General features: G+C 44.2%; 1 protein-coding gene across 1 annotated transcript in view; it reads left to right on the top strand.

Annotated features, from left to right (window-relative positions):
* The window catches only part of LOC131185274 (ankyrin repeat and fibronectin type-III domain-containing protein 1-like), a 397,608-nt gene that overhangs the window by 358,593 nt on the left and 14,643 nt on the right, over positions 1–24,372 (top strand). The window contains exons 8-15 of the mRNA XM_058157670.1: positions 416–610; positions 2,859–2,972; positions 4,381–4,478; positions 10,097–10,187; positions 13,299–13,406; positions 17,935–18,034; positions 20,567–20,699; positions 24,108–24,227. Of these exons, the coding sequence (XP_058013653.1) occupies positions 416–610; positions 2,859–2,972; positions 4,381–4,478; positions 10,097–10,187; positions 13,299–13,406; positions 17,935–18,034; positions 20,567–20,699; positions 24,108–24,227 (959 nt within the window). The remainder of the gene's footprint in view (positions 1–415; positions 611–2,858; positions 2,973–4,380; positions 4,479–10,096; positions 10,188–13,298; positions 13,407–17,934; positions 18,035–20,566; positions 20,700–24,107; positions 24,228–24,372) is intronic.

Genomic DNA, 24,372 nt, shown 5'->3' on the forward strand with positions numbered 1-24,372 from the left:
TTGCATGCATCAGTGCCGGAAACTGGAAGAGCTGGTCTTCCGTTTTCCTGCATGAGCATATGCGCCGGCCAGCTGATCGTCGCATGCGAAAGAGTAGCTGGCTGAAACCAGACGTTCAGTAGCTGAAACCAGAAGTTCATTTTCAGATGCGCGCATGCGCCCTGGGCAACTCCTCTTCCAGGTTCACCATCACTGCTCTAAGGTCTAAAGCAGGATTTCCCAATCTTGGCCACTTTAAGATATGTAGAATTCAGTTCTCAGAATTCCCCAGCCAGCTGTGTTGGCCAAGGTTGGGAAACTCTGATCTAAAGCCATAGAGAAATCTTTTCCGATATGTAGAGAGAATTGTTCCTTCTCTCCTCTTTCTTTTTCCCCCTTTAATATTTTCATCTTCTTCTTCTTTTTTCCTCCCAAGTTGTAAGCCTGGAGAGCCGGTCTTTGCATCTGGCAACCCTGGTTCGGGAAGCAGAACAGCGGGTGAACGATCTCACCGCGCAAGTGGTGAACGAGGTGCCCAACGCGGAAAGTTCCGAAAACGAGAAACAGCTGAAGGCCTGGGAATGGCGATACCGGCTTTACAAGCGCATGAACGCCGGATTTGAGCATGCACGTGAGTCTCTGGAAAAAACGGGGCCCTCTATGCCACCATTCAGAAAGATCAGGAATTTTGATCTATTGGAATATTGGAAGACCTATGCAATCCCTCTATGAGGGAGATGGGAGGTTAAGATTTTTGATAAAAAAATAAACCTACCTACCTACATACATATAAGGAGTCATGGTGAAGCAACGGAGCTATGGTGGTGCAGTGGTTAGAATGCAGTATTGCAGGCTAATTCTGCCGACTGCCAGGAGTTCGATTCTCACTGGCTTAAGGTTGACTCAGCCTTACATCCTTCAGAGGTGGGTAAAATGAGGACCCAGATTGTTGGGGGCAAGAGGCTGATTCGGTAAACCACTTAGAAAGGGCTGTAAAGCACTGTGAAGCGGTATATAAGTCTAAGTATAATTGCTATTGACATACATACATACATACATACATACATACATACATACATACATACCTTCCAAACTAAGGGGAGCCAGGGCCATCCAAACCAGCATCCACATACAGATAGTCCTCCACTTATGACCACAACAGAACCCAAAACTTCCATAGCTAAGCCAGGTAGTTGTTAAGTGAGTTTTGCCCTGTTTTACGACCTTCCTTGCCCCCGTTGTTAAGTGGATCCCTGCCGTTGTTCAATTAGTAACACGGTTGCTCATTGAATCTGGCTTCCCCACTGACTTTGCTCGTCAGGAGGTCGCAAAAGAGGATCCCATGACCCCGGGACGCTGCAACCGTCATAAATATGAACCAGTTACCAAGTGCGTCCAAATTTGGATCACGTGACCATGGCGATACTACCACTTACGGTCGTAAGTGTGGGGGAAAAAAAACATTCACATTTTTTTTCAGTCCCATTGTAACTTCAAGCGGTCGTTAAACAAAACAGTCACAAACTGAGGGCTACCTGTACTGAATGAGAATCCATCATTGTTCAGTCCATCTTGAAGAAGGGTGGTCTCAATTCGTCTTGTTCATCTCAGCCACTCTAAATGTAGTAAGTGAGTCAGAATATTTACGTCTCCTGCTCTTGTAGCAAGTCACTATTTAGGCGGCAGGGTTTCCCAGCCCTGTTCCAAGAACCCTTTGGTTGGGCAGAAGTTTGAGACCACATATTTCTCCCGAGTATACCGCTGTGCACGTAGGGAGAGTAAGTTTTGTCACAGCTATTGGAGTGGGGGGTGGCTTGTAATCAACATGTCTTGTGGAACGCCTTAAGATGAGTCAAGTAAGCAGCAAGACTGGTTGACAAAGCCACCAAGCTCCACTCCCCCCTGGCTCCCCCCCGGCTCCTTTGAGTTGGAAAGGAAAATATAACTTCCATTCCTAGCGCACATAGCTGTGAGCACAGGGGTTAGAACAGCAGTGAAATCCCATTTTTTTTTTACTACCGGTTCTGTGGACATGGCTTGGTGGGCATCAGAGGTGGGTTTCACACCAGGTTTTGACCGGTTCTGGAGAACCGGTAGCAGAAATTTTGAGTCGTTCGGAGAACCGGGTAGTAAAAATTCTGACTGGCCCTGCTCCCATCGATTCTCTGCCTCCCGAGTCCCAGCTGAAATACTGATTTTGCAGTATCCTTCCCCTGGAGTGGGGTGGGAACGGAGATTTTACAGTATCCTTCCCCAGGCATGCCCACCAAGACATGCCACGCCCACCAAGCCACGCCCATAGAACCGGTAGTTAAAAAAAAAATTGAAACCCAGTACTGGTGGGCGTGGTGTGACTTGATGGGCATGGCAGGGGAAGGATACTGCAAATTCTCCATTCCCACCCCACTCTGGGGCCAGCCGGAGGTGGTATTTGCTGGTTCTCTGAACTGCTCAAAATTTCTGCTGGATTTCAAACCTGGGTTAGAGTGCAGTACTGCTGGCTACTTCTGCTGACTGCCAGTTGCCTGCAATCTGTCAGATCGAATCTCACCAGGCTCAAGGTCGACTCAGGAATTTCCAGGTGCCAAAATTTTGATCACGTGACCGTGGGCGGTGCTATGAACTAGTGGCAAGTCACTTTTTTCAGGGCCATTGTCACTTCAACTGGTCACTAAACGAAATGGTTGTAAGTCAAGGACCACTTGCATCTCTAGCAAGGATATCTTTCCCTCCACAGTTTCCTTTCCGAAATTTTTGTTTCGTTTTGACTGTGAGTAACAAACAGATTCTTAGCTTGCCTTGGATTAAGGCAATATTCCTTCGGTACGTCTGAATCCCCTTTCCTGATATCTGTGCTGTATTCTTCCACCCCACCGCAGGAGTCCCGGATCCACCTACAAATGTTCACCTTTCAGTGGCCAGCAGTACCTCTGTCGAAGTGTCATTTCAAGAGCCTTTAAGCGTCAATTCAGCGATTGTCACCAAATACAAAGGTAAGACTTCGGGCATTTCATCAGTAGCGGTGAACAAAATGTTCCGAGCAGGAAACTTGAAATCCCCTGGTGATGCATCATGTTTAATGCAGCACTAGAACTCATCGTCTCCTGGCGATTGGCCCAAAGTCACCCAGCCTGGTTTTCATGCCTAAGGCAGGCTAGAACTCACTGTCTCCTAATGATTGGCTCAAAGTCACCCAGCTGGCTTTCATGCCTAGGGCAGGACTAGAACTTATCATCTCCTGGTGATTGGCTGTAAGTCACCCAGCTGGCTTTCACGCCTAATGCAACACTAGAACTCACCGTCTCCTAGTGATTGGCTCAAAGTCACCCAGCTGGCTTTCATGCCTAGGGCAGGACTAGAACTTATCATCTCCTGGTGATTGGCTGTAAGTCACCCAGCTGGCTTTCATGCCTAATGCAACACTAGAACTCACCGTCTCCTAGTGATTGGCTCAAAGTCACCCAGCTGGCTTTCATGCCTAGGGCAGGACTAGAACTTATCATCTCCTGGTGATTGGCTGTAAGTCACCCAGCTGGCTTTCATGCCTAATGCAACACTAGAACTCACCGTCTCCTAATGATTGGCTCAAAGTCACCCAGCTGGCTTTCATGCCTAGGGCAGGACTAGAACTTATCATTTCTTGGTGATTGGCTGTCACCCAGCTGGCTTTCATGCCTAATGCAACACTAGAACTCACCGTCTCCTAATGATTGGCTCAAAGTCACCCAGCTGGCTTTCATGCCTAGGGCAGGACTAGAACTTATCATTTCTTGGTGATTGGCTGTAAGACACCCAGCTGGCTTTCATGCCTAATGCAACACTAGAACTCACCATCTCCTAGTGATTGGCTCAAAATCACCCAACTGGCTTTCCTGCTTAGGGCGGGACTAGAAGTCACAGTCTCCTGGTGATTGGCGGAAGGTCACCTAGCCAGCTGTCATGTCTAAGATAGAACTAGAACTCCCCGTCTCCCAGTTTCTAGCCCGGTGCTATAACCACTAGACCAGGAGTCAGCAACCTGCAGCTCTGGAGCCACATGTGGCTCTTTCACTCCTCTGCTGTGGCTCCTTGTCACTCAAAATATGCATCACAACCACCAATGTGCGACACCTACTGGCACGGGGTTTATTGAACTTTTCAAACCCCAGTAGGCCAACCATGGCTAAATCCAAGAGAAGAAAAGTTTCAGAATGTTTAATTCAACTAAATAGGCCAGTTTTGTGGCCGCTCAAGAAGTAGTCAGGCACGGGAAGGGTTTTGTGTCTCCCAGTGTTTTCTTTTGTGTGGGAAACGGGTCCAAATGGCTCTTTGAGTGTTTAAGGTTGCAGGCCCCTGAGCTAGACCAAACTGGCTCTCTAATTACTGACCAAGTAAGGGTTGGTTCTCTTCTTGTCATTGCAGTTGAGTGGAGCTGCTCGCCCACTTTTTCCCCACCGCTGGGCGAAATGGTGATTGACAAGCTGAAAAAACTCCACATCACCATCCATGGCCTTGTCTCGGTGAGTGTGTGTCCCTCGCGGGGTGTGAGAGTGTGTGTGTGTGTGTGTGTGTGTGTGTAGAACCTCAAGGCTACTTCAGGGCTTGACCCCAACCGACCCCAACTTTTTCTCAGTCCAAAGACGTTAAGACCTTTCCACCCTGACCTTCTGCTCAGCCCACAGCAGGCAGCCGAAGATTCCCCAAATGTTTTCAGTCGGCTTTGGGTAAAAAAAACCAACAAAAAAACAACGCGCCCGTTTGAACGCCCGGTGTATTTTCACACACCCATGGGAGTTGTAGTTACTGGCACCAAAGGTGCCCATTTTAAGATCTGCGACACAATTGCGGCGGCTTCGGGACCTGATATATGTAATTTGCAAAGGCTGCAAGGGGAAGAATTATCCTCTTCGTTACGTTCTATACTTAATTCGAGACTTGAAATGACAGGGTTGTGTTATCTTGCCATGTCAGGTACGTGCATTGAGGTTGCAGCTTATGACAGAGGTATAAGTGATCCTACCTAGACATTTTCCTCACTGCAGCAAATGTGCAGATCTCTGACTTTTTCTTCCACTTCAGGGGAACTGTCCTGCGTACAGGCAGTCCACAACTTACAACAAGTTCATTTAGTGACCATATACAATAACATATTTAATGTACCATCATATACAATTAATCGGACCTGCCCAGTCACCACCCCCTTCCTGCTCTCTTCCCTTCTCTACCTTCTTCTACTTTCCACAACCATCCTCCCCTTCTCTTATCTACCTCCTCTCCTCCTTCCTCCCTACCTTTCTTCTCCCTCTTCTATCCCTCTTCCTTCCTTTCCTCTTCCTCCTCTTCTCTTTCCTACCTCCTTCTCTCTTCTCCTTCCCTCCTTCCCATCATTCTGAAATGAATGCTAAAATAAAACTTTTTGAAACAAAAAAAAAGTTCATTTAGTGACCGAAGTTACAACAGCACTGAAAAAAAGTGAATTATGACACTGGAAAAAAGTGAATTACGACCCTTGCAGCTGTTGCAGTATCCCCGTGATCAAAATTCAGGTGCTGGGCAACTGTCTCATATTTACGACGGTTGCAGTGTCCTGGGATCATGTAGGTCCCCTTTTTGCGACCTTCTGACTAGCAAAGTCAATGGGGGAAACCAGATTCACTTAACAACCATGTGACTCACTTAACAAATGCAACAATTCACTCAACAAGGAGGCACGAAAGATCGTAAAGCAGGGCAAAACTCATTTATTTAGAAAATTTATATTGCCGCCTACTCACACACGGCAACTCAAGGCGGAGCCCCTTAACAAAATGTCTCGCTTAGTAACAAAAACGTTGGGTTCAATCACGGTCGTAAGTCAAGGATTACCTGTATTTTATCAGCCTTCCAGAAGCTCCAATGCTTTCTAGCACCCCTGGGTTCAGTTTGAGTGAGCAGGAGAGAGGGCGGAAAAAAATAAAAAGAGAATAAACCTAAATTGAAACTACTACTGTTTGCGCCGGACTGCCTTTTAATCCACAGTTTTGCCATGACAGTTGAAAACATGATGGTGTCTCCCAGAAATATTGAAATGAAAATAAATACAGCAATGGAGAGAGATAAGAAGAAGGAGAGAGCTGGAAAGGGAGAAGGAGGGAGAGAGAAAGAAGAAAAGGAAGAGGAGAGGAGGGAAGGTAGAGAAAATAAGAGTAGGAGAGAAGGTTAGATAGGGAGGAAGTAGGGCGGAAGGGGAGAAAGGAAGGGGAAGGAGAGAAGGAAGAGGAGAGGAGAGAAGAAAGTAGGGAGGATGAAAGAAGGGAGGAAGAGGAATGAGAAGAAGAAAGGATTGCTGTGAAAAGGAAAAGATGAAATGGAAGTAAGGCAACTCCGAATATATTTGAATATATTAGGATAAAAATTGAAACAGTTAAAAAAAAGAATGAAAGAGAATGCACATTAATAAAAATGGGGAAATTAGAACTCGAGGGCGAAAGAAGACGCGACTTAGTGAAACAAGCAAGGAACTATTAGGATATGAATAAAAATTATGAAAAAAGAATATTTTGGCAAAAGCTGTAACGAAATAAAATATATTTGAATATATTGAATTGTATAAGACAGGGGTCTGCAAACGTGGCTCTTTTAAGACTTGTGGACTTCAACTCCCAGAGTTCCTCAGCCAGCTTTGGCTGAGGAACTCTGGGAGTTGAAGTCCACAAGTCTTAAAAGAGCCATGTTTGCAGACCCCTGTCTTATACAATTCAGAAGTCCACAAGTCTTAAAAGAGCCAAGTTTGCAGACCCCTGTCTTATACAATTCAGAAGTCCACAAGTCTTAAAAGAGCCAAGTTTGCAGACCCTGGTATAAGACATGATATGGCCAATACTCTGTTCATAGACCATGTATGTGTGTAGGGGGAATTAAAAATCAATAAAACTTTTTAAAAAAAAAAGAATGAAAGAGAATGCACATTAATAAAAATGGGGAAATTAGAACTCGAGGGCGAAAGAAGACGCGACTTAGTGAAACAAGCAAGGAACTATTAGGATATGAATAAAAATTATGAAAAAAGAATATTTTGGCAAAAGCTGTAACGAAATAAAATATATTTGAATATATTGAATTGTATAAGACAGGGGTTCAGAACGTGGTTTTTAAGACTAGGATTAACTCCCAGAGTTCCTCAGCCAGCTTTGGCTGAGGAACTCTGGGAGTTGAAGTCCACAAGTCTTAAAAGAGCCATGTTTGCAGACCCCTGTCTTATACAATTCGTAAGTCCACAAGTCTTAAAAGAGCCAAGTTTGCAGACCCCTGTCTTATACAATTCGTAAGTCCACAAGTCTTAAAAGAGCCAAGTTTGCAGACCCCTGGTATAAGACATGATATGGCCAATACTCTGTTCATAGACCATGTATGTGTGTAGGGGGGGGGAATTAAAAAATCAATAAAAACTTTTTTTTAAAAAAAAAGAAAAGTATACATGACAGTGTCACATTGCTGATGTGATGACATCACTCAGCCCCATGACACTGGGGGACGCAGCGGCTCAGGGGCTAAGATGCTGAGCTTGTCGATTGAAAGGTCGGCAGTTCAGAGGTTCGAATCCCTAGTGCTGCCGTGTAACAGTGTGAGCTCCTGTTACATGTCCCAGCTTCTGCCAACCTAGCAGTTCGAAAGCAGGGTAAAAAATGCAAGTAGAAAAATAGGGACTACCTTTAATGGGAAGGGAACAGCGTTCCATGCGCCTTTGGCATTGAGTCATGCTGGCCACATGACCACGGAGACGTCTTCGGACAGCGCCGGCTCTTTGGCTTTGAAACGGAGATGAGCACCGCCGCCTAGAGTCAGGAACGACTAGCACGTATGTGCGAGGGGAACCTTTACCTTTAAATAAGTAAGTAAATGGAAAAGTCCTTTCTTTCTCCCCTCCGTGTACATCCGCTACCGTCCAGCCTTGTCTACCAGCTCCATGGCTAATTGGAAACCAGAACTCTGACTCCAGTCTTGTCTTTGGGGCAATGAAATCATAGACCGGCTGAGCCCTTCCCCCTTCCCTTTCCCTCCCTCCCCCCCCTTTTTTTTATCTCTCTGGGAACGGTGGGGACTCGCACAGTTGTCCCCTCTCATTGTTGTGGTGGATGGCTTCCAAGAGAAAAAACAGGAGCCAGCCAGGCTGCTGAGCGCACAGCGTGAGAGGGAAAAGGAGGATGAGGCCAGGGGATTGCAGACATGATTCCAAGAGCACGCAACAGCCAACCAGTCAGCCACGGAAGCTTAAATTCGGCACATGCTCTCTACTGGAAAAGCGTCGGGCTCCATGGAACAACCATTGATCCGCGCTGGCTTCTTCCAGCCGGCAGCAGTTAGATCCGAAAGCATACGTTTATTTGATTTACACCCTGCGTTTCTACTCTGGCAAGGAGCAATCCATTTGGATATCCAGGATGTCAAATCTAATATCCAATATTAGATTTGACATCCAAACCAGAGCAATAGCTCTGCCAGTTGGGAAAAACAAACTCTGGGAATGAAAACTGGGAATGGTTGCTGATCCGGCTTTTGCTAACCATTGGAAGCTTCTTGTGATGGCTTGGGACAAGGCATGAAGGTCACACGGCCAGCTTCCCTTTTAATGCTCCAAATTTCCCCCCTACATTCTTGGGAAGTCCCAGTGCAAAGCGCGCGTGTGCGGGGACACACAAACACACACACACACATACACACACACAGAACAGCCTCTGGCTGCACCCACCTTTCTGCTCAAAACAAGAATTCAAGGTTGCTAACAAAATAAATTCCCCTGAAATGTGAAAAAATGGAAAGAATAGCCCCTACTCCAGAAACAAAAGATTGCCCTTTGCCAGTTTAGAGACTCAAAATCTGCTGCTATTTTGACATCCTCAATAAAAGCTTAAGGCCAGGTTGAAAAACAGGAAGTCATAACAGCAGTTACATGATGGCTCAGCGGCTAAGACGCTGAGCTTGTTGATCGAAAGGTTGGCAGTTTGGCGGTTCGAATCCCTAGTGCCACATAACAGGGTGAGCTCCTGTTACCAATCCCAGCTTCTGCCAACCTAGCAGTTCGAAAGCATGTAAAAATTGCAAGTAGAAAAATAGGGACCACCTTTGGTGGGAAGGTAAGAGCATTCCGTGCACCTTTGGCGTTGAGTCATGCCGGCCACATGACCACAGAGACGTCTTCGGACAGCGCTGGCTCTTCAGCTTTGAAATGGAGATGAGCACCGCCCCCTAGAGTCGGGAACGGCTAGCACATATGTGTGAGGGGAACCTTAACCTTTTTAACAGCATTCAACTTCAAGCTGTTTTTCGGTACATTTGCCCTTAAAAATCAGACGTTGCCATCTACCGTCTGCAGGTTGTGCGTTGGCTACTTCCAGGAGCAAAAACAACAACAGGAAGTGCTCGACTTACGACCACAATGGAGCCCAAAATTTCTGATGTGAAGTGAGACATTTCTCAAGGGAGTTTCCCCCTCCCTGCCCATTTTACAACCTTTCTTGCTCGTTAAAGTGAATCCCTGCGGTTGATAAGTTAGTAACCCGGTTGTTAAGTGAATCTGGGCTTCCTCGTTGAGTTTGCTCATCAGAAGGTCGCAAAAACGGATCACGTGACCCCCTTGGGACACTACAATCGTCATAAGATGAACCAGTTACCAAACCTCTGAATTTTGGTCACGTGACCATGGGAAAGCTGCTAAGGTCATAACTGTGAAAAACGGTCATAAGTCACTTTTTTCAGTGCTGTTGTAACTAAATCAGGGCTGTTGTCACTAATTCAGGGGTCAGCAACCTTAAACACTCAAAGAGCCACAGAGGCCCTAACCGGAAGCCCCCCGTTCAATTCTGGAGCCAACAGGAAGTTCGGTTCCCCACCACCATAGAGTCTCCTCCCAGCGCGGCGTCCTTTTTCCTCTACTTGTCCTAACTGAAAGCCCTATCAATTGTGGAGCCGACTGGTGACAGGGAGCCGCATCAGCGGGATGAAAGAGCCACATGCGGCTCCAGAGCCGCAGGTTGCTGACCCCTGCACTAAATGAACTGTTGTAAGACAAGGACTATCTTTACTATATATTGTGTAGTTGTTGAGGTTTAAGCTATCCTCTGGGTTTAGGTATCTTTTTTTCTTTGCTGTTTCTTCACAGGGTACAGCTTACTATGTCCAGGTATCTGCCTACAACATGAAGGGCTGGGGAGCCCCACAAACATCGGTACCACCCTATGCCGTCCCGTCAAGTAAGTTTGAAGAACAGAAGCATTGTCCCAAAGGTGCTTTTCTTCCAAGAGGCAACTGGACTTTCTGCTTTTTTTCTTGAAGACGTTTCGCTTCTCATCCAAGAAGCTCCGACTGGATGGTGGGGAATGGAAGGATTTATACTCCTTGCAGACAGCTGGTCATTTGCATTCTTTTTAGAGAGTCGTTGAGGCCACTTGGAGGCTTATCTGTGTTCTCAAGAAAAACATGTTCAAAGAAAAACTAGAAAGTCCAGTTGCCTCTTGAAAACACACTTTTGGGACAACCATGACCTGGTTGACTGAGAATCTCTACAGACTTTTATCGATAGCTGTTCTCAAAGAGACTCCATGATCCATGGAATAATAATTCAGAATAAAGTTTGGATGCTTAGTTAACCAGATTTTTAAATACAGGTACAGTAGTGGCCGAAATTGTGGAAACCTTTTGGGAAAAGTGTTATTTTTGAGGTTTGATGGCTAATAACACCACTTTTTTTATTGTTTGGAGTTTCAAGATAATCCTGTTCCACTGCTGGAAAGGCTTGGGAATAGCCCAGACCTTCTTCACCCAACTGAAAATCTATGGAGCCGACTAAAGAAACTTGTTAGTCAGAAGCGACCCAGTAATAAAACCCAGTTAATAGAAGCAAACATTCAATCTTGGTTTTACATTAGAACAGCTGCAGAACTAAAAGGCTTGGTTCACTCCGTGGGAAGACGTTGTAAGGCCATAATTCATGCTAAAGGTTTACCCAACTATGTATTAACTGACATGGTGATAATTTTTGTATATCTCGTTTTTCTAGAGTGATAATTTTTGTATATCTCATTTTTTTTCTACATGTTTCACTTTTCTTCTTTATACTGTAACTGCTATTCTAATAGCAAGTCCTTCCTAAGAGTGATTGCATTACATTCTTGGTTAAATTATCTTTCCATTGATATATAATTTTATGGTACCACTCCTGAAAAAAAAAGTGGTGTTATTAGCTAGTTTTAGAAAATACACTTTTCCCAAAAGGTTTCCACAATTTTGGCCACTACTGTAGTCCTCGAGTTATAACCACAACTGAGCCCCAAAATTTATGTTACGCTATGGTAAGTGAAACGTTTGTTTAGTGAATCGTGTTTGTTAAGTTAGTAACACGGTTGTTAAAGTGAATCTGGGTTTCCTATTGATTTTGCTCATCATAAGGTCGCAATAGCTGATCACATGACCTTAGAACATGGCAACCGTCATAAATATGAACCAGTTGCCAAGCATCTGAATTTGAATCATGTGACCATGGGGAAGCTACAACAGTGCAAGTGTGAAAAATAGCTTGTAAGTCACTTTTTTTTCTCATTGCTACTGAATTGTTGTCAGTTGAGGACTATCTGTGCACCATTGCTGTTCGGTATGTTTGTGTGGTAACATTGAGGTTTAAGCCATTTTCCTATGCACGCTCTTCCAACCTGGGTTTGCTACCCTGTTTCCCAGAAAATAAGACCAAACTGGAAAATAAGCCCTAGCATGATTTTTCAGGATGCTCATAATATAAGCCCTACCCCAAAAATTAGCCCCAGTTAAGATTGTCGGCAGGTGGAAGCGTTTAGTACTGTATTTCCCCCAGAATAAGACCTAACCAAAATATAAGCCATAATTGCCTCTTTTGGCACAAAAATTAATATAAGACCTGGTCTTATTTTGAGTGGAAACAATGGTATCTATCTCAACTGCTTCCAGGGTCAAAGTTGAATGGTTAGAAGAAAACTCCCAACAAAGCCAACATTCTGAATTTGCAGTAAATGCGTCTGATGGATTGGGCCTTCCAAATTGTTGTAGGCAACTATTTGAACCACAGCCAAGATTAGCAAATGAATTATTGTTGGCTTTCACATATTATTTTTTTTAAAAAACTCCTCTAAATTAAAAAAAAAAACAACCAGAAGAATTCAACGTCTGCTTCATAAAAACTCAAGGCATCTCCTTGGGTGTTTTTAAAATACCTAAAAATAGCACTCGGCTTCAGCCAAAATTAATGGAGCTGAACTTTCCATGGAAAAACTATGGCACGGGGGAGTGTGTAAACCCAAATAATGTAAAGCTAGTGTAACTCACACATTTGCCCTTGCTGGGCCACCTTGTCATTTAAGAAGCACAAGGAAGAGGTCTTATAGGTGTTACTTGTCTAGGTGAATTTTGCCTTTCTCAGTTGGGGCTGAAGAACCTTCAGTTCAGTGAAGGATGGCCAAGAATTTTCCAAGAATTTGCTCGGAAAACAGTGAAACCAACATTAAAGGAGATGACCTTGCTTATTACAGTGATCTGTCATCTGCTGATGGTGACGCCATCCTTGCAAATTATTATTCTTACTACTGTTGGGTTATTGTGTCTGTATTGACCAAGTTGCATTGCATTATCTATGAACTAGAGTAAAACCCGGTACTCGTAGATGAGAATATTGGTAGCTCAGAGTTGAACTGTAGTATTCTCTGAGCTTTGTGGTTTTCTCGCAGATGTTTCATGACCCAACTAGGTAACATTGTCAGTGCTGGAAGGGTGTCAGGTTTGCAGAGGGGAGGAAGGAGAGGAGGTGGAGGAAAACTATGGGGTCCTTAGTGCTCTCTGAGCTTAGTGGTTTTCTTGCAGATGTTTCATGACCCAACTAGGTAACATCATCAATGCTAGAAGGATGTTGGATTTGCTAAGTGAAGGAAGGAGAGAAGGAGGAGGTGGAGGAGAACTGTGAGGGTTTTGGTGCTCTCTGAGCTTGGTAGTTTTCTTGCAAACATGACCCAACTAGGCAACATCATCAGTGCTAGAAGGACATTGGGTTTGCAGAGTGGAAGAAGGAGAGGAAGAAGAGGAAGTGGGGGAGAACTGTGGGGTCCTAGGTGGTCGCTGAAACTTGATGGTTTTTTGCAAATGTTTCATGACCCAACTAGGTAGCATCATCAATGCTAAGAGGATGTGGAGGAAGGAGAGGAGGAAAGGTGGAGGAGAACAGCGGTACCCTCTGAGCTATGTGATTTTCTTGCAGACCTTTCATTATCAAACTAGGTAATATCAGTGCAAGCACAGATAGTGCACTCTTGCCACTAACCTGTTTCACCCTACATTCACTCCAGATTGGAGAGAATACGACGGGAGGGCTCCGCGTCAGAGAGGACAGGCCGAAGCTCTGGACCACCTCCTCAACCAGGTGAAGATGGTGCACCAACACTGTGTGTGTCACGGTGAGTCCTGTCGTGTGTCTAAAGACAGTTTGGGTGTCGTGTCCCACTCCCCCTCTGATGACCGGGTCTAGGAAGTCCGTATCAAGCGTGGCCACGAAGCCTCTGCAGCTTTGCCAAATTCCTTTCAGATTTCTCAGGGCAGGCAGGAATCCAAGTTGTGACTTCAGCAAACTAAATGAGACTTTGCTTGACTCAAAGTTGCTTGACTCAAGCTGGTCCTTTATATAGGCTGTGGGGTGTGGCTCCATGACTCAGCACTTATCCAGGCCTGCCCCTCCCTTCCTTCTGCTGACGTCGCCTCTCAGGTCTCCGGAAGCGGGGATCCTCCCACTGTGAATTCTCTTCTGCTGGATCTGCTGCCGGTAATTCCAGCACGTGGCTGGCTCCCTGCTCACACGCTGTAGGAGTGAGGTTTGTTTGTTCATTCCTGACATCCTGTCCGGCCATGGGGCCAGGGCTGGGGGCTGGAGGAATGACAGGCCGTTCCTCTTCATTATCAGACTCCGAATCTGATAGCAGGCCCAGGAGGAGACGGGAGGGGCCCAGCTGAGGAGAGGAGGGAGGACGAGGCACAACATTGGGGATCCGGCAGAAGAAAGTATTCCAAGCATTCTGAATAGAGGCCAATGTTGGAGGTTGGCAACCAGCTTCGGTATGCGGATGCCGAACATGGCTAGTCAACGCCAATCCAAACAGATAACTTTTAATATAATTGAATTCAGCTCTTGAGGGCTTTATTATTATTCTCACAAATGCAGGTAAAAACGGCATCTTTCCGATACAATGTTTCCAAAGGTTTTAGGACACACCTGTACATGCAGGTTGTCCTTGACCGATGAGCATAATTGGGATCAGAATTTCCATTGTTAAGCAAGGCGATGATTAGCATAGCATAGCATAGCATAGCATAGCATAGCATAGCATAGCATAGCATAGCATAGCATAGCAGTATTGTATATGGGGACGCGGTGGCTCAGTGGCTAAGACAATAAGCTTGTCGATCGAAAGGTTGGCAGTTCAGCGGTTTGAATCCCTAGCGCCACGTCACGGGGTGAGCTCCCATTCCTTGTCCCAGCTTCTGCCAACCTAGCAGTTTGAAAGCAGGTAAAAAATGCAAGTAGAAAAATAGGGACCACCTTTGGTGGGAAGGGAACAGCGTTCTGTGTGCCTTTAATGTTGAGTCATGCCGGCCACATGACCACGGAGATGTCTTTGGTCAGCGCTGGCTCTTTGGCTTTGAAATGGAGATGAGCATCGCCTCCTAGAGCCGGAAACAACTAGAATGCATGTGCGGGGGTACCTTTATTTTACCTTTACCTAGTGGAGTTGCTAACTACTTTCAGATACAACCAGCCAGAGAACACTTCTGTGGTTGATTCTAGGTTTGTTAATGGATTGCTTTCTAGTTAATCATGTCCAGACTGTTGAGATGACATAAAAACATTTAAATCTATCTTGGGTCATTCTTTCCAAAGTGTCCAGGTAGCAGTGGGCATGAAAAAAGCTCTTTTATGGATGAACCATCCTGACAGCTAATTTTCCGGATATTTAATATTTTGCACAGTCCCAGCTCCGACAGCGGTTAAAGGACCCCATGCAAAAAAAAGGAGAAGACGCTGAGCTTGTCAATCAAAAGGTCGGCAGTTCAGCGGTTCAAATCCCTAGTGCCGCGTAATGGGGTGAGCTCCCGTTACTCGTCCCAGCTTCTGCCAACCTAGCAGTTTGAAAGCACATAAAAAATTGCAAGTAGAAAAATAGGGACCACCTTTGGTGGGAAGGGAACAGCGTTCCGTGCGCCTTTGGCATTGAGTCATGCAGGCCACATGACCACGGAGACATCTTTGGACAGCGCTGGCTCTTTGGCTTTGAAACGGAGATGAGCACCGCCCCCTAGAGTCAGGAACGACTAGCACATATGTGCGAGGGAAACCTTTACCTTTACCTAAAATACAAGAATAATGGAAAAATAATTGTCAGGGCCAATAGGGTGACTTTTTGAGAAGCGTAAGATCAAATCTTAACGGCTTCCCGGCGCAACCTCCAGAACAGTTTGACCGAATAGAACAGATTAGATCTAAGAAAGTCAGATCCAATTACTCCACGCCCCCCCCCCCCCCCGCTTCTTTCCTCTGAATTTCATTTGGAACAAGTGGGACCAGGTTTCCCTATCTTTTCATTTTCTGCTGCTTTAAATTAGAATAATTATGATATCCCCGACAGGGTTATTAAGATGAAGACAATAAGCAACATAAGGTACAATTAAAGTAAGATAGCCGTTTTAAATTGTTCTTCACCATTCTTATCATACACCCATATGTCATTGCGCCCGAAAACCGGTTGTCACTTGCCTGTTAGCACACAAATGTTTGAAGAGCACAAAACTTAGCTGTAGAAATAAAGTTAGAACCTAGAAAGAGATCCATAAATAGCAGAGAGGGACAAAAAGATTAAGCTGGAAAGCCAGAAGACTTTTGCAGAAGTGAGGCATGGAAGAAATACAGATTTTAGAAGAGCTGAAAAGGAAAGTAACAAAAAAGAAAACTTAAAGTGAGAAGATGCTGAGTGGTCATCACCAGATGATTTGTTAGGTAGGCAGAGGATCTTACTAAAGAGGGAAACAAACAATGGATTTCAGATCTTGATTTTAACCCAGTAGCCCTTTCGGTAGCTAAAGATAAGTAGTCAGCTACTCTGGAAGAGGGAGTCAAGCTATTCTCCAAAACCCCTGAGGGCAGGACAAGAGGCAAAAAAACACCTCATGGTCCATCGACTCTGCCCTTTGAGGGTTTTGTTTTTTAAAAAAAATTAATTTAACTTTTTAATTGTTGTCGGATGATGGACATGTGTTTATCCCAAACATGTTTAAACTCAGTTACTGATTGCCCCTCTGTATTCACTGGAAGTTGGTTCCAAACTTCCACTACTTTCTAAAATTACTTTTTGAACTTCCCTCCTGTCAGTTTAAATGTATGCCCCCGTATTTTTGATTTTTGCTTAATAATAAAAAATGCAGTCTTCTAAAACCTTATTCACACCCTTGATATATTTAGAAGTTTCAATCATACACATACACCCTCTTTTCTTTCTGTCCTCCAGGCTCTACATATTCAGTTCCTCCAATTTCTCCCAATACAGTAGTGGCCAAAATTGGGGAATTGATGGCTAATAACACCTTTTTTTTTTTTTTTTGGTGTTTCAAGATAATCCTATTCCACTGCTGGAATGGCCTGGGAATAGCCCAGACCTTCACCCAATTGAAAATATATGGAGCAGACTAAAGAAACTTGTTAGTGAGAAGCGACCCACCAATAAAACCCAGTTCGTAGAAGCCATCCTTCAATTTTGGTTTCACATTAGAACAGCTGCAGAACTAAAAGACTTGGTTCACTCCATGGGAAGACGTTGTAAGGCCGTCATTCATGCTAAAGGTTACCCAACTAAGTATTAACTGACATGGTGATAATTTTTCTATATCTCTTTTTTCTGTGGTGATCATCTTTGTATATCTTGTTTTTTCTACGTGTTTCACTTTTCTTCTTTATACTGTAACTGCTATTCTAATAGCAAATCCTTCATGAAAGTCATTGTATATGTATACATACATACATACATACATACACATACATATATACATATACATACATACATATATATACATACATATATAGGCTTTTGGTTATTCGGGTTTTCTCCCGTGTGAAATTGGAAGTGTCTTGGTGACGTTTCAACAAAGTCTTATTCGTCATCTTCAGGCTTCAGCTTCGTGCTTCTGGGAACAATCTGGGAGCAAACATATATATACATATACATATACATAAACAGGTACATATACATATACATATACATGTAGGTCTTTGGCTATTTGGGTTTTCTCCCGCGTAAAATTGGAAGTGTCTTGGCGACGTTTCGACGAAGTCTCATTCGTCATCTTCAGGCTTTAGCTTCGTGCTTCTGGGAGCAATGTGTGATTGCAGCTGTTTCTTCCTTTTTAACTGCTAGTGGGGGTTTGAACTGATTGGGTGGGAGCTTGGCTGTGCTCTGATTGGATGGGGGTTTTTTGTGCTCTGATTGGCTGGGGGGGTGTCCTGTTTGGGTGGGGGCTTGGTCGCCAAGACACTTCCAATTTTACGCGGGAGAAAACCCGAATAGCCAAAGACCTACATACAAACACCCGCGAAAACCTCAGAAAACAAATACATATATACATATACATATACATATACATATACATATACATATACATATAGGTTGAGGCTGACATGCCAGCAGAATCAAGTTAAGTATTTTCCAAATTTTTAACAGGCCAAGCCCAAAAGGTTTGCCATCACTGCACTAAAAGATCTTTATTAGGGAGTCACTTGAAATACATCATTTATGTCTTTCGTGCCTTTCACTGATTTGGTTTAAGCCTCTCCAGGTTCCTTCGGGCCTTGCACATTTCATGTAGCTAGAATTAAGAAGGAAAGGGAAAAAAGAAACAGCAATAGAAGTTGGATATTTAATCATTTTCTACTCCTTTGATTTTCAGAGCCATGTAAGAATCAACCCCAGAGTAGAAAACACTCCGTCTCCAAAAGTCTAAAGTACCTCTTCCACCCTGGTAGCAAATTTTTAAAGACACTGAAAAGGTAAGATTTGGAGAGTGGGGCTCTCCAAAACGTATGATTTTGTATTTGCTCCTATGGCTGTTAAACTTTCTACTGAGTCTTTTGCTTTAGTATTGTTGTGGCCCACCAGCGGAGCTGTGGCAGACTCGGGCAGTGAGAAGGTTGGGGAGAAACATGGGCCAGTCCTGGAGTCTGGGGAAAGCTCTGATGAGTGCTCTGCGTCGGAGGCAGAGAGGGGGCCAGGGCTGTCGGACAGTTATCAGCTACCTTCGGAGTCGGAGATAAGTGGGGCAGAAGAACAACTGGAGCCTGTTCCCGATGTGCGCATGTGTAGAGCTGTCAGGAGAAGGGAACAATTAAGGAACAGAGGTCAACTCGGGAGTAAAGGCACAAGGGGACGCTGAACGGCCGCTCCCATAGGGAATAAATGGGAGCAAAAGAAGAGTGGTGTTTGCAGGAGGCAATTAGTCCATTTATCAGTTTGAAGATTTGCTTATCTGAGCTGGTGCCTCACAGAGACTCCTTGCCACGTATTTCATTCAGAGGTGGGTTTCAGCAGGTTCTGACCAGTTCTGGAGAACCGGTAGCGGAAATTTTGAGTAGTTTGGAGAACCGGTAGTAAAAATTCCGACTGGCCTCCCTCCCATCTATTCTCTGCCTCCCAAGTCCCAGCTGATTGGGAAGAAATGGGCTTGGGGAGGGAATGGAGAGGGAATTGGGGAGGAAATGGAGATTTTACAGTATCCTTCCCCTGCCACGCCCACCATGCCACGCCCACCAAGCCACACCCACAGAACCGGTAGTAAAAACTTTTGAAACCTACTGCTGATTTCATTGTACAGCGTTGTCTCTGGAAGCTCTCGGCCTGGCAACTATCCAAGGACTGATAAGGTCTGTGGTTGCAAGTCACCCTTAAAAGACTGTTTGCTGCGACTTCGCTGGATGTAAATGCTAGGAATTCACATTAGTCAAATAAAAAGAGGGTTGTTTTTTTTCGGGACAAGGAGTCTCTTTCATGATTGGGGGAAGCCTGGATCAGAACAAGTATTTCCCAGACATGCCAAGAAGAAGGGGAAAGGTTTGGAGTGGGTCTCTTCTCCATCATCCATGGTGAGAGAATCCTTCATAAATATTTTCTCTCTTCCGGAAGGATCTTTTGATTCCCATAAGAATAGAATAGAATAGAATAGAATTTTATTGGCCAAGTGTGATTGGACACACAAGGAATTTGTCTTGGTACATATGCTCTCAGTGTACATAAAAAAAAAGATACGTTCATCAAGGTACAACATTTACAACACAATTGATGATCAATATATCAATATAAATCATAATAGATGAATGGTTGCCGAAGTTGATGAAGTTAGCAGAGATAACTAAATCAACTGCTTTGATTAAAGAAAAGACTAGAATTAATTTTGTTTCTGCTTGGAAACCATTTCTGGACTTTGTGCTCGAGGTGGGGGGGAAAATGAAGACTTTGGGTTTGGGTTTAGCTGATAAGATAGGTTTGTTGTTATAGAAATGACTTGTACGTATTATTAAGCAAAAGTAAAAAGTTGAGGTTGTATATTATGACCTTATTCTGCTGCATTAGAAAGAGTCGGAAGTCTTTTGCTTTTTTCCTTTTGCCCAAAGGAGTTTTTTTTTCCCAAAACTCGACTCCTTTGTTCTTCCTTGAAGACCTGTCACTTCTCATCCAAGAATCTTCTTCAGCTCTGCCTGAATGGTGGAGAATGGAAGGGTTTATATTGCTTGCAGTCCACTGGTCATTAATCAGATAGAAAGGAATATAAATCTTTATATTTTCCACCATTCAGTCAGAACTGAAGAAGCTTCTTGGATGAGAAGCAAAACGTCTTCAATGAAAAACAAAGAAAGTCCAGTTACTTCTTGAAAAAAAGCACCTTTGTACAACCATGACCTGAATGACTGAGAACCTCCATAGACTTTTTAACTTTTTCCTCCTCCTGCTCCTCTTCTTCTTCCTCTTCTCCTCCTTCCTCTTCTTCTTCCTCCTCTTCTTCTTCTCCTCCTCCTCCTTCTTCTTCCTCTTCTCCTCCTCCTCCTCCTTTCTCTTCTTCTTCTTCCTCTTCTTCTCCTCGTCCTCCTCCTTTCTCCTCTTCTTCTTCTTCCTCTTCTTCTTCTCCTCCTTCTCCTTTCTCCTCTTCTTCTTCTTCCTCTTCTCCTCCTCCTTCTTCTTTCTCCTCTTCTTCTTCCTCTTCTTCTTCCTCCTCCTCCTCCTCCTCCTCCTTCTTCTTTTCTTCCTCTTCTCCTCCTCCTTCTCCTTTCTCCTCTTCTTCTTCTTCCTCTTCTTCTCCTCCTCCTCCTCCTCCTTTCTCCTCCTTTTCTTCTTCCTCTTCTTCTTCCTCCTCTTCTCCTCCTCCTTCTCCTTCTTCCTCTTCTCCTTCCTCTTCTTCTTCTTCCTCCTCCTCCTCCTCCTTCCTCCTCCTCCTCCCCTGCTTTCCTATTATTTTCATTTTTCTATATTGTCTATTTTAATAAAAAAATTGTGACCAAACCCCCCCCCCTGAATATTTTCTCTCTTCCCAGGGGTCTTTATCTCGCCTCCATATTCTACAAGGATGACCATATTCTGGTGACCCCCGAAGACCAGATCCCTGTGGTGGAGATCGACGACACCTATTCCTGCTTGCTTATGCAGGATTTCCTTTGGTTTACCAAGGTGACCCCTTTTTAACGTTAAAAATTTTAACATTAGCCTCTGTGGCTCAGGCTGCTAATGCAGTCTGTTATTAACAGCAGCAGCCTGCAATTACTGCAGGTTCTAGTCCCACCAGGCCCAAGGTTGACTCAGCCTTTCATCCTTTATAAGGTAGGTAAAATGAGGACCCAGATTGTTGGGGGCAATAAGTTGACTTCGTATATAAATATACAAATAGAATGAAGACTATTGCTTAACATAGTGTAAGCCGCCCTGAGTCTTCGGAGAAGGGCGGGATATAAATGTAAATAAATAAATAAATAAAATAAAAAACAACTTTAGAACGGCATGCCACGATCTCTCAACACTTTACAGCAGGGGTCTCCAACCTTGTCAACTTTAAGACTTGTGAACTCTGGAAGTTGGAATCCACAAGTCTTAAAGTTGACAAGGTTGGAGACTCCTGCTTTTCAGCAGAGCTTCCCAAGTGGAAAGAGTCTGCCTCTAGGCTGATCTGTATTTGGAACCAGATTTTCCTGCTTCAATTAACATCTGGAGACATGAAGTATTGTTTCCCCCCACTCCCCCACCCACCCTGGCCTTAGGCACTGTTCACCTAAAGTGGCTCCATACGTTAATTAAGGCTGTTGACTTGATATAATGCCCCGCTTGATATAATGACTGTTTTAGGATGGTTTTAATTTGCTGTTCTTGAAAAGGAATAGAATCAAGATCACAACTAGTGTTAATGCCACTTTATAATGCCTTGGTAAGGCCACACTTGGAATCTTGCATTCAGTTTTGGTCGCCACGATATTAAAAAAAAGAGGTGGAGACTCTAGAAAGAGTGCAGAGAAGAGCAACAAAGGTGATTAGGGGACTGGAAGCTAAAACATACGAAGAACGGTTGCAGGAACTGGGCATGTCTAGTTTAATGAAAAGAAGGACTAGAGGAGACATGATAGCAGTCTTCCAATATCTCAGGGGCTGCCGCAAAGAAGAGGGAGTCAACATATTTTCCAAAGGACCAGAAGGCAAGACAAAAAGCAATGGGTGGAAACTGATCAAGGAGAGAAGCAACCTAGAACTAAGTAGAAATTATCTGATAGTTAGGAACCATTAATCAGTGGAACAACTTGCTTCTAGAAGTTGTGTGTGCTCCAGCATTGGAGGTTTTTAAGAAGAGATTGGACAACCGGTATAGGGCTGTGATGGCGAACCTGTGACATGCGTGCCAGAGGTGGTACACAGAGCCCTCTTGGTGGGCACGTGCGCCATCGCCAGCTTCTCTCCTGGTTTCCAACGTGCATCTCTGTGGGCACACACACCAGCCAGCTGGTCTTCATGGGCACCAAAGCACCGGAAGATGACCTGAAAAACAGCCTGAAAATGGCCTGAAAAATAGAATAGAATAGAATAGAATAGAATAGAATAGAATAGAATAGAATAGAATAGAATAGAATAGAATAGAATTTTTATTGGCCAAGTGTGATTGGACACACAAGGAATTTGTCTTGGTGCATATGCTCTCAGTGTACATAAAAGAAAAGATACCTTCATCAAGGTACAACATTTACAATACAATTGATGGTCAATATATCAATATAAATCATAAGGATTGCCAGCAACAAGTTATAGTCATACAGTCATAAGTGGAAAGAGATTGGTGATGGGAACTATGAGACGATTAATAGTAGTGCAGATTCAGTAAATAGTCTGACAGTGTTGATGGAATTATTTGTTTAGCAGAGTGATGGCCTTCGGGGAAAAACTGTTCTTGTGTCTAGTTGTTCTGGTGTGCAGTGCTCTATAGCGTCGTTTTGAGGGTAGGAGTTGAAACAGTTTATGTCCAGGATGCGAGGGATCTGCAAATATTTTCACGGCCCTCTTCTTGATTCGTGCAGTATACAGGTCCTCAATGGAAGGCAGGTTGGTAGCAATTATTTTTTCTGCAGTTCTAATTATCCTCTGAAGTCTGTGTTGTTCTTGTTGGGTTGCAGAACCGAACCAGACAGTTATAGAGGTGCAAATGACAGACTAATAATTCCTCTGTAGAATTGGATCAGCAGCTCCTTGGGCAGTTTGAGCTTCCTGAGTTGGCGCAGAAAGAACATTCTTTGTTGTCCTTTTTTAATGATGTTTTTGATGTTAGCTGTCCATTTTAGAAAATCCATTTTTAGAAAGCTGTCCATTTTAGAAAAACAGCCATAAATGGCCAAAAAACAGGCATGCGTGTGCTGGCCAGCTGGTAGTCAGATTTCTGGTGCTCCGGTGTGTGTGAAGACCAGCTGAATGGCGCACACATGTGTGCCCGCCAGCTGATCTTCGGGTTTCCGGCGCTTTGGTGCATGCACATGCACACACATGCACATACATTCCAGTTTGGGCACTCGGTGCCGAAAAGGTTCGCCATCACTGGTATAGGGTTTCCTGCCTGAGCAAGGGTTGCACTATAAGACCTCCAAGGTTCCTTGCAACTCTGTCATTGTGTTACTGTATTTTGTTAAGTGTTTAGTGATGGAAGTGCTTCCTCTTTTTTTTTTTTATTTGCATTTATACCCCGCCCTTCTCCGAAGACTCAGGGCGGCTTACACTGTGTGTAATGCAATAGTCTTCATCCATTTGTATATTATATACAAAGTCAACTTATTGCCCCCAACAATCTGGGTCCTCATTTTACTTACCGTATATACTCGAGTATAAGCCGAGTTTTTCAGCACGTTTTTTGTGCTGAAAAACGTCCCCTCGGCTTATACTCGAGTATATACGGCTTATACTCGAGGTTTTTTTTTTCTTCTTTTTTTCACATTATACCGGATGGCGCAAACTTGGTGGGCTTTTGCATTAGCGCGGGGAAGCCCTGCCGGTGCAGTGAGAGGGCGGGGCGGGGGAGCCGCCAGCCTTCTCGGCTGAGGGAGGGAGGGTTTCCCCGACCGGTAGCTGCCTCATTTCCCACCCTCGGCTTATACTCGAGCCCCCAGTTTACCCCAGTTTTTTGGGGTAAAATTGGGGACCTCGGCTTATACTCGGATCGGCTTATATTCGAGTATATACGGTACCTTATAAAGGATGGAAGGCTGAGTCAACCTTGGGCCTGGTGGGACTTGAACTTGCAGTAATTGCAAGCAGCTGTGTTAATAACAGACAGACTTAGTCTGCTGAGCCACCAGAGACTCTGGTGACCTCTTTATTTGACCCAGAGACCTCTTTATTTGAAGAGGTAGTGTCACCTGCCAAAATAGCCTCTTTTAAACCTTCCTATTGATAGGGCATTTTTTAAAATAAAAAAAAAAGCACCTTCTTTGCAGAAAAAAACGAGACGGGATTTTTTTTTTTTTTAAAGAGTTGATCTCGTTTCGTGAGAGACTTGGAGCAGAGCCCGAGAATTCTAGCCTGATTTGTACAAAGCCTTTGTTGTGTTTGCTGCAGGTGTCGTGCATGTGGGATGAAATCTTATGGCTGCGACAGTGCGTTACCGTCTCCCAGTCTTCCTGTTCGTGTGTTCTCCAAACACGTTTCAAAATGCTGCTGGCCATCTCACAAATGCAGGTAAAAACGGCATTTTTCCGATAACAACGTTTCCAAAGGTTTTAGGACCCAACTGTACATATAGGTTGTCCTTGACCGATGAGCATAATTGGGATCAGAATTTCCATTGTTAAGCAAGGCGATGATTAGTATAGTATAGTATAGT

This window comes from Ahaetulla prasina, chromosome 14 (genome assembly GCF_028640845.1).
Source record: "Ahaetulla prasina isolate Xishuangbanna chromosome 14, ASM2864084v1, whole genome shotgun sequence".
NCBI lineage: Eukaryota > Metazoa > Chordata > Lepidosauria > Squamata > Colubridae > Ahaetulla > Ahaetulla prasina.